General features: G+C 48.3%; 1 protein-coding gene across 1 annotated transcript; it reads left to right on the forward strand.

The window, feature by feature from the left end:
- The first annotated feature begins 2,493 nt into the window (after window positions 1–2,493).
- Window positions 2,494–4,375, forward strand: TACSTD2 (tumor associated calcium signal transducer 2). The gene has a single exon (XM_026497991.4). The coding sequence runs from the start codon at window positions 2,662–2,664 to the stop codon at window positions 3,631–3,633; it is 972 nt and encodes a 323-aa protein (XP_026353776.1). The 5' UTR covers window positions 2,494–2,661; the 3' UTR covers window positions 3,634–4,375.
- The last annotated feature ends 6,623 nt before the right edge of the window (window positions 4,376–10,998 follow it).

The raw sequence follows: 10,998 nt of genomic DNA on the forward strand, positions 1-10,998 counted from the left end.
TTAAGGGACCTCCACGCTGTTTTCCAGAGTGGCTGTACCAACTTGCATTCCCACCAACAATGTAGGAGGGATCCCCTTTCTCCACATCCTCTCCAACAATTGTTTTTTGCCTTGTCTATTTTTGCCATTCTAACTGGCGTAAGGTGGTATCTCAGTGTGGTTTTGATTTGGATTTCCTTGATGGCTAATGATTTTGAACATTTTTTCATGTGTCTGTTAGCCATTTGTATGTCTTCATTGGAAAAGTGTCTGTTCATATCTTCTGCCCATTTTTTGATTTGTTTATTTGTTTCTCGTGTATTGAGTTTGAGAAGTTCTTTGTAGATCTTGGATACCAGTCCTTTATCTGTAGTGTCATTTGCAAATATATTCTCCCATTCCGTGGGCTGCCTCTTAAAAAGATAGGTATTTAAAAAATAAAAATGCAACCTGACATTTTTACAGTGCCTTACAGTTTACAAAACTTTGGTATCTACTGTCTCATTTATTTTAGATTTGATTGTCAGAATGCCTTATGAAATAGAGAGATGCTGTCATCTCCATTTTACAGAGGGGCAGACAGAAGCCCAGAAAAGTTAGTGGTATGTTACAGGATTTAGGAAAGCACAGAGGAGTACTGCCCTGAGTGCAATAGACAGGGCCTATCAGGGAAGGCTTCCTGGAGGCGATCCAAGAGCTCAGTAGAAAAAGCACAATAATGCACTAAATAAATGAGGGGGGAGGCTCCTGGTATATGATTTCACAAAGGCTTGAAAATGTGAAGAAGACTGGAGACACCGGTAGGAGCAAGATGATGGTGATGATGGTAGTGGTGGGGACCATGTGAGCAGCTACCACCTAACCATGCTTACTAAGTGCAGATACTGTTAGAACAGACACTGTTCTAAGACGTTTATCTACATTAATTCTCACACCTCCCTTGTTAGTAGGTACTTTTATTATCCCCATTTCACAAATGAGGAAATTAAGGCACAGAGAAGTACCTTGCTCAAGGCCATACACGATCTTGTTCGCTAACTTAAAAAGTGTGAATTCTATTCCAAGAGCCAAGAGCACCTTCCACTCTGCTCTCAGCAGAGATGGACACAGATTTGTGATTTAGAAAGGCTCCTCTGACACAGGATGGACTAGGCGTTGGAGAGGGGGAAAGAAACTGGGATCTGACTAGGCTGTAGGTTCAAGAAGCTGAGCAGAGACAGTGGGAGTAGAGACCAGAGGAGTATTCCCACAATGCCTGGAGCTTGTAGGTAAGAAACTGCCCTCACATGACTCTGCTTTCTCTACCTGTAAATGCAGAATGATATATTTCCACCTACCCGCCTCAGGAATTGCTTGAAAATTAATGGGATAGAGGCCTAGCTGGCTTTCATGTGTTAAACAACACCCTTGTCCTACTGCTGGTGTTCATTAAATGCGGAACATATAAAATGTGCTCTGAACGGAGGAGCCGGGAATAATTATAGTGTGCTAATTATTGTTAATTTTACCACAGCTTTGAAAGCCTGGACTTTCTGGATGATTCAAAAAAGAGATTGCAACCCCTCCATCCCATTAAAGTAGCCGCACAGAGGCAGACGAGCAATTTCCCACAGGCTCCATTCTTTCCTTATTTGTAGTGGTTCAGCTACTTATATGGGACACAGAAAAAGAAAAGCAACGATTTACTCTTTTAGAATCAAGTTATACAAAGAACCCCTTATAATCTTGCTTGTTCTTTTTAAGAACTTTTTGTCTCTCTACACTGAGTACATGTATGAAGATTATGTTTCTGTGTGTGTGTGTGTGTGTGTGTGTGTGTGTGTAGAGGAAAAAGCGTTTAACAGAACTTCTGACACATTGGACACCGGCACACCTGGGTTTTACTCATGATACGGTAACAAACACTGCTCCCTTTCTTCGGATTCTGCACCACTGTTTCCATAAACATTGATTTAAGGTTTCACAACGGCCGGCCGGAATACCAAAGACTCCTCCGAAGAATCTGAGGATATTGATGGCTGCATCACCTATAAAATGGGTCTGAAAGATTGTCCATACCTGTCAGGACTGAGGTGAAGATGGTGAGATAATGCTTGTGAACTGTAAACTATGTAACTGCTACTAGGAGAACTAGCGGGTAGAGAAGGGATAGCAGTGGGAAAGGGAACTTGAAACGGAGGGGGTAGGGGACAAAAGCCTGGCGATCTCACGCGCCTTACTTTTCAATGATATTCTTAAGAATTCCAGCTCAGGACAGCAGATACCAGGCCACCCACGGTCCTCAAGCTGGCGGCCGCCGGGGGCTGCTCCTCCCCAGGTGAGGCCGGGCGGGCCGGGGGCGGGGCCCCGCAGCCCGCAGGTCAGTATCGGTTTTCTTCTCCCGGGCTTTCGGTCTGGAGGAGGCGGGAGCAGCTCCGCTCCCCCGATCCTATCGCGGGCGGCGCAGAGCGGGCTGTGCCTTCCGTGGGACGGTGACGGGGCGGGGGGTGGGGACCGCGGGATGTGTCACCCAAATACCAGAGGGTGAGTCCGCCCAACCAGCCGGGCAGGTCCGGCGGAGTATAAGAGCGAAGGGAGCGGCCAGCGGCAGACTCCCGAGACTGTCCCAGCGCGGAGCCGGAGCCCCGCAGAGTCCCCAGCGCCTGGTCTGCCCGCGTCCCGTCTGCGCTCCGCGTCCCCACCATGGCCCGGGGTCCTGGCCTCGCGCTGCCGTCTCCCCCGCTGCCACTGCTGCTGCTGCTCCTGGCGGCGACGATCGGCCCCGCCGGCGCACAGGACAACTGCACGTGCGCCACCAATAAGATGACCCTGTGCCGCGCGGACGGCCCCGGCGGCCGCTGCCAGTGCCGCGTGCTCGGTTTGGACTTCCCGGTGGACTGCTCCACGCTGACCTCCAAGTGCCTGCTGCTCAAGGCGCGCATGAGAGCCCCCAAGAGCGGCCGCGCGCTCGTGCGGCCCAGCGAGCACGCGCTCTTGGACAACGACGGCCTGTATGACCCCGACTGCGACCACGAGGGCCGCTTCAAGGCCCGCCAGTGCAACCAGACGTCGGTGTGCTGGTGCGTGAACTCGGTGGGCGTGCGCCGCACCGACAAGGGCGACCTGAGCCTGCGCTGCGACGAGCTGGTGCGCACCCACCACATCCTCATCGACCTGCGCCACCGCCCGGCCGCCCGCGCCTTCAACCACTCGGACCTGGACGCCGAGCTGCGGCGGCTGTTCCGCGAGCGCTACCGGCTGCACCCCAGGTTCGTGGCGGCCGTGCACTACGAGCGGCCCACCATCCAGATCGAGCTGCGGCAGAACGCGTCGGAGAAGGCCCCCGGCGACGTGGACATCGCGGACGCCGCCTACTACTTCGAGAGGGACGTCAAGGGCGAGTCGCTGTTCCCGGGCCGCGGCGGCCTCGACGTGCGCGTGCGCGGCGAGCCCCTGCTGGTGGAGCGGACGCTCATCTACTACCTGGACGAGAAGCCCCCCCAGTTCTCCATGAAGCGCCTCACGGCCGGCCTCATCGCCGTCATCGTGGTGGTCGTGGTGGCCCTCGTCGCCGGCGTGGCGGTCCTGGTGATCACCAACCGGAGGAAGTCGGGGAAGTACAAGAAGGTGGAGGTCAAGGAACTGGGGGAGTTGAGAAAGGAACCGAGCTTGTAGGTGACGGTGGGGCAGAGGGTGGGGCGGGGTACCGGATTTCAGCCCGGCCCCAGACCGAAGTGAGCCGTGCTCCTTGACTCTTGGCCTACAGGAGAACTTGCTCTTTCCCAGTCCCTGCCTCTCCCCACCCCCACCAAGTTTAATAGATCCTGGGCTCAGGGTCACCTCTCTTTCTGACTTCTGGCTTCAGAGGAAGCATTTCTAAAATTCCTTCCCTTTCGGTCCAACAAGAAACCTGACTGAAGAGTTAAGGAAAGTTTGGCTCAGGGTTATATGTAAGAATCACCTGTCTGTATTACAATCCCGCATCGTTTGCCATTGACGCCATCGGTGTTGCAGGCTTACAGGCGCTTAGATGGAGGGGGGGGCAGCGCTTTTACCGTCTTGGGTTAAGTTATTTGATTACCTCCATCTGTATCCTGGCCTTGCTGGTGAGAAGAGGAGTTCGCCAGCTGAGCCCGCGTAGTGTCCGCATTTGCTGTCGTTTGTATTACCAACCACATATGCTTGTCACCGGGAAAGAAGCCTGTTTGAGCTGCCTGAACACATTTGAGATGTCTTTGTTTGAGGGCGGACTGTGCCCTGGAAACTCAGCGTCTGTTCTTCAGCCTGCCCTTATTATAGCTGATATTAGTAATGTTTCTTTTGTAAAATGTTTGTACATATTTTGTCTTTGATAATGCTGCTGTGATTTTTTTTAAAACACGAATTTAATAAAATATGGAAAAGGTACAGACCAAAAGATGGAGTTTGTGAAAACTCACTCCAGATTTATATCTCTTGGGTTTCCTCTCATTTCCCATGACTCAGATTTCTTATTTCAAATTCTAACACTTTTTTTTTTTCCCTTGCAGGAGCGGGCATTTCATTTTGCCACTCCAGTTTTTCCTGAGATGACTTATACAGGCTGGTATAAATACTGGTCTTTCTAAATAAGATTGTTTGGAAACTTCCCCCAGAGTGCAGGAGGGTGGGTCTGGGGGAGGAGGCTAGAACTAGGTGCTGGTGTAGGGAAAGGGTACCAGTTTCAGGTTCACTGAAGAATCTCCAGTGGAGAAAAAAAGCACTACCCTTGTTTCGGGAGCTGTGTCTCCTTTGACTCCCAGCCCTACTTGGAAGCAGTGCTGTTATTCCCATGTAGCCCCTGGCGATTTACTTCATGTCAAGTATCGCGGTTCCCCAGACAGGTTCAAGGACTTTCCCATGTAGTTACAACTAGTCTGTAGTAGGCCCGATGCCCTGGCATGTGTGTGTGGGGGGGGGGGGGGCAGCACGCACCCAAGTTGTTTTCCTAAAATTTCACTAGTAATACGCTTAAAAGCTTTTACTTCCTATTAGCTGTAAAAACTGGCAACCTATCGCTTCCTGGCCTCTTGGCTAAGATCAAGTATAAAACTGGCAACCTGCCTTCTTCGTGCTTCTTTCCTCATTTTCACTCCTTTGGTTCATTTATGTGGAGTGTGCTAGAAGGTCTCTCTTGGGTAGCCTACAGGTAAAGAAGTTTCGGCAATTACCGGGAAATTGATGCAACAATGGGTGTGCACAAAGGAGGGAGTGGTTGGTACACCTGATGTCAAATAGCTAAACGCAGGGCTTCAGTTTCTTCCCCTGGAATCCATCTCTTGTTCCTCCTCCCACTCCTACTCTGTACTTTATGCCTACCCCTCAAAGGCTGAAACACCAGTTAAGAACCAGGGAGGTGGCTTTCAGCTGTGGCTTTCCCATCTTGGGGTGGATCCCTAAGTATATAAGCCGTCCTGCTAGGGCACCACTCCCTTCAGCCACCCCCCCAACCCCCCAAAGTCTTCTGGTTCAAATGGGGCTTAAGGAGGGGAGTGGTGTAGGCTGGCTTTCCCAAAGTACAAGTGCCCGAGGCCAGAATGGGAGCTGTAAAAGTGTGAGACTCCACTCTCGTTCAGTCCCCTCGAGTCCCTGAAGTGCCTTAGCTAACAGGACCTTGGGCATCACCTCTAGCCCAGGCCCTCATTTTACAGACAGCACAGGTGAGTGATTGCTAGAGACGAATGTTCCTGTGGCACAGCTGGAACTAGACAGTCTCACATTCCCTAGTCCAGGATTCTTTTCACAACCCCCAGGCTGCCATTGTTTCAAGAGTCCCTTCAAAAAGCTGGCACTTGACTGCCTACAAAATAAACAGATTAAGGATTGAGTGGGCAGCTGAGCACTGGGAAAGGCCCTGAAAAAGCCTGTTTCTCCACAGAGCATCACTTCCGGATACCTTGTAAATTCTTGCATTAATTTGGGCCTAAGAGTCTTTGCACTTTATTACACTTAATACTTCACAAAAGCATTTTTTACACCTGTCATCTTGGCGACATTGACTTACTGGAAATAACCCCAGTGATGACAAACCTGAGTTCAAATCCTACCCCACTAGGCAAGCAAGTCGCTTACCTCTGTGCCGTTTCCCCATCTGTTGAATGAAGCTTTCAGATCTTTTTCATCAATGCAAAGGTTAAATGAAGTAACTGGTAAAAGTGCCTGGAATGACCTGGGCACTTAGAGTTCAGGATATCTTAAATTTCCTCCTCTCTTATAGATGGTATCCATTTCACATGTCAGAAAACTGAGGTCCAAAGAGATGGGGTAACTCAGGATCATATAACCTCCATGTGCCAAAGCCTGGGTTTAGAACCTTTGTCCTTGGCTCCCTAGCTCAGGTCGCTATTCTGCGCACCAAGCAGGCTGAAACACTTGTCTTAGCCACTTCCTCCAAGGAAGAACCCTTCACCTGTGTGTTTCGAGACTCAGCTTGCATTTGCTGAGGGCAGTATTAACCAGAACTAGCTCTCTCCAGGGGCTTAGCCTCTACCTCCAGGATTTCCCCTAGAACACCCATTCACTGTCTTGGGCACAGTCCTGGGACTGCCCTCAGAAGGAATGTGAGGACCAGGTGTGGCTCACCAAGCAGGTCGCGGCTTGTCTTCTGAGCCCTGTGGGAGGCTCATCTGATTTCCTTGTTTCGGTCACTGGGGCTTTCTCCACTCTTGCTGTTTCCTTAAATGGAGCAATTAAAAAAAAAAAAAATCACATTATTCCCCCCCTCCCTCGCTCACATTTTTTGGCTTCGCTGTTTTCCAAATAGAATCACAGAATGTCAGAGGTGGAAAAAAGATCATCGAATCCGTGACTCCATTTTGCTGATGAAGAAATGGAGGCCCAGAAGGGAGAATGGGTTTACTCGAGTCAGGCACAGAGTGGTAGTGTTAGTAGAGCGCCAATACCCTGATTCCTCTCTTGTCTAATGTTTGCTCCACTTGTCTCCCTGGTTAGTCTCCTGCTTGTTTTTATTTTTAACTTGATCATTTCTGCTCTTAAATTGCGTGGTGAGGACCTTTGTGTGAAGAACACGGGGCCCCCTCCTCCCTGATGACACAGCCTCACCCCCACACCAGACAAGAGCATAGGGAAATCATTGAAAAAAATATCATATTTTTCAGAGGATGACATAATCACATTGTGTTCTAAAAAGACCACTGGATGAGATATGGAGAACAGACTACAAAGGAGTGAGAGTAGAGGAAAGGAAACAGTAGAAGACCAGAAGAAGAAGAATTTCAGGTGAGAGATAAAGGTAATTTGGACCAAGAGCAGTTGTATAGGATAGTGGTTGTGATGGAGAGAAGTGGGTGTATTGGAGGGATGGTTAGGATATAAAATCAATAGGACTTGGGGATGGATTCAGTATGGGGGTGGTAAGGAGGAGGGAGGTGTCAAGAATGGTTCCTAGGTTTCTGGCTTTCATGACTGATTGGTGGTACCAATCATTCCCTGTGGCAGAGAACACGGGAGTGAGAACATCTTTGGTGAGAGTGGAATGATGAGTATAGTTTTCAGACATGTTGGATTCAGCTAGGAGTTGGATATAGATGTCTGGTGTTTTATGGGCTGGAGCTGGGAATTCGGGAGGCACTGGCATATGGGTTTTGAAAGGCACTGGAGTATAGGTAGTAGTTCAAAACCGTGAACTGGGATGCGATTGCCTATGGAAAAGTAAAAGACTGAAAAGGGAAAAGAACTAACACCATGCCTCAAAAGGCTCCAGCACTTCAGGGGCAGAAAGAGGAGAAGGAATTGTAGAGGAAATCAGGAAGGGTCAAACCTAGGAATGGAGACAGAAGGACAAGTCCAGATTAGTACCAGGAGACAAGACCAAGTCAGAAGTTGGGGGCCACTGACCACATTGAGAGGAGAGTGTTGGTAGGAGCAAAGCCCCAGACCAAGACAGACTTGACTGTCTGCCATTTATGATTACTGTCCACTCACTGCCTGCTGTTTGGGGGCAACTATCTGGGGACAAGGAGAGGGTTGGCGTAGGCAGCTCAAGTGACCAATCTGTGAGCGCTGTGGGAAGGCAAGTGGCTGAGACTGTCTGGGTGCAACTTCTGGCAAAGCTACCTGTCAGTGTGTGATCTTGGATCCAGTTATTTAAACTTCTCATGCCTCAGTTTCCTTACTTATAAAATGGGGACAATAGTATACCTACCTCCTCAAAGGGTTGGTGAGATAAGTAAATATGCTAGTACACGTGGGTGCTTAGACCAGGGCCTGACTCACTGTGAGCGCTGTAATGTCAGCTGCTGTTGCTAGCTACGTTAAACTTGAATACGCATGTCTAGTGCAAGCTCGTGAAGGAAGGGGCTGTTTGTTTTTATGCACCTCTGCATTTTCAAACCCTAGCATAGTTCCTGGAACATAGCAGGTGCTTGATAATTAATGCTGATTAAACGGATGGATAGATGAAGTGGATACAGATATCTCCCCGCATGGCTAGCTCTGCCTGGGAGTTCAAACAGAGCCAAATACGTCCCTGTGACAACTGGGGTTAACCATTGAAGCAGGTAAATTCCTATGCTTCTATTCATATCTCACCACTCAAAATAATATTCAGAAGCAAAAGGAAGAGAAAGAAAGCCACTTAGAATTCCATGAAGGTTTTATTAATGAAAAGCAGTGTGGAATGCATTTAAATAATTTATGAGTGGAACAAACACAAAACAATAAGCAAGGAAAATACAGCAGGAAATGATATGCAGAAAGTTAATAGCTTTACTATATAAAGAACCGAGACAAATGGATTAGAAAAACAATGCTCTAATCAAGGCCTTAGCTAGGTACCTTGGCGCAAATGAGAAAGGGCGCCCCCCTCTGGGCAGATAAATTAGAAAAAGGCCCCCCATGTAGTTGGACCCAGTCTTGCAGTGCAGGCTTGCCAAGCTCACAGGCATGCCGGTAGCTTCGTAGGAAGAAAAATGTGCCCCTCCTCAGCTGAGGGTGCATAGGGAGATGACTGCAGTCAGACCTGATTTTGACCACTGTATGCCCTTGACCTGGGTGCAGCTCATACACAGAACAACCTTACGAGGTGGTCCTGACGTCAGTAGAAAATGGACAGAGGTCACAAATAGACGACTTCGAAAGAGGAACTAGAAATGATAATAAGTATCTTTTTTTTAAAGTTTTCTTTCTTAAGTAATCTCATCACCCAACACGGGGGCTTGAACTCACGACCCCGAGATCAAGAGTTGCATGCTCCTCCGACTGGGCCAGCCAGATGCCCTGATAATAAACATTTTTAAAAAATATATCTAACATCACCAGTAATTACAGCAGTTCAAAGCAAAGCGGGACAAAAATTTTCCCCTGTGAAATGAACGCAACTGGTAGTATTCAGTGCCGATGAGGGGGGTGTGCATTGGTATAACCTTTCTGGAAAACAAGTTGACAATATCCACCAAGGACCTTAGAAGTGTTTATTTTCTTTGATTTCCTAATTCCATGTCAAAGAATTTGCGTTAAGGAAATAAAACAGTAATGCACACAAAGGTTCACATATGAGACGTGTTCCCTGCAGCGATTTTATCATAGCAAAACGCTCGAAGCAACCTGTTATCCAACGACACGGAGATGGTTATACAGGTCCACAGCTCCTTGGGAGAGAGTTTCAGAATTCAGAATTCTGGAATTTTAGGACAATTTGGGGCATGTTATTTAGCCCCCTCTGTGGGTCTGTGGCAGCATTGTCCACAGGTCTAGGTTTCTGCCATAAAACTTATTTATAGTCACACTAATTGGTATAAATAGACCAGAAATAGCCCTAGGCCACTTCAGGTCAACTTTGCTGCCAAATGAGCTGGCGCTGAACTTTTAAAACAGCTTTTGGTTTTCCGAGCGATTTGGACTTGTAAGTAAGGGATTGTGGATCTGTGTACGTTATAGTATAATTTTTGAGGACTTTCTAATATGGGGTGGGGTAAGCGTCACAAAACTGTATAATAATCCCGCTCCATTTTAAAAAAGAAAAATGGGAACACATTTGTTATTTTAAATGCACCATTTGCTGTTTTGCATCTAAGCCGACCACATCTGCTTTCTTTTCCCTCTTTTTCTGTTCTCCCCGCCCCCTTTTTTTTTAAATCTTCAAGCGGAAAGGTATAATTTTTTATCAGGGTAGGACTCAATCTTTGGCCCACTCAGCTTTCTCTGAACAGCCTGCTGAGGGAGGCAGAAGAAAGGGAAGGCCTCCTAGGCCACCTCCCACCTCCCCGTTTGGTGAAGCTGAGAGTGAGCCTTTGCGTATGCAGAGGGAGGGCCCCTTGCTTGGGGGAGGAGCAAAAGAACCTAAATCGCTTTGTGTAAAGAAACCAGAGGGAATTTTTTGGGTGGAAGCTGGGGGATAGGGGAAAGGAAGGATCACCTCGTAGGGGGTTGGAGCCTCTCTTAGTTTCCTGGAGCTACCACGATCAAGCACCACAAACTTGGTGGCTTAAAATAACAGAAAACAATTTCTCAGGGTTCTGGAGGTGAGACGTTCAGAATCAAGGTGTCAGCAGGGCCATGTCCTCCCCCGAAAGCCCTGCGGAAGCATCCTTTGCATCCTGTAGCTTGTGGTGGTTGCAAAGCAGTCCTTGGTCTTCCCTGCCTGTGGCAGCATAATCTCAGTCTCTGCCTCCTTCCTCAGTGTGTGTCTGTGTCCAAGTTCCCCTCTTCTTATAAGCAAGAGTCATTGGATTAGGACCCATGTTAATCTAGTAAAACCTCCTCTTAACTTGACTATATTTGCAAAGACCTTATTTCCAAATAAGGTCACATTTACAGGTTCCAGGTGGACATGGATTGGGGGGGGATACTGTTCAATCCAGTACAAACCCCTAGTGTGAGACTTGACTGAGAAAGGAAGTCTAATATTCCATTTTTTTAAAGAGAAGGTGAAGGGGGAGGGGCAGAGGGAGAGAGAGAATCTTAAGCAGCTTCCACATCCAGCAGGGAGCCCTACTCAGGCAAGATCTTACAACCCTGAGATCATGACCTGAGCCAAAATCAAGAGTGGGACACTTAACTGAC

The sequence above is a fragment of the Ursus arctos genome, unplaced genomic scaffold (genome assembly GCF_023065955.2).
Source record: "Ursus arctos isolate Adak ecotype North America unplaced genomic scaffold, UrsArc2.0 scaffold_12, whole genome shotgun sequence".
In the NCBI taxonomy this organism is placed as follows: Eukaryota; Metazoa; Chordata; class Mammalia; order Carnivora; family Ursidae; genus Ursus; species Ursus arctos.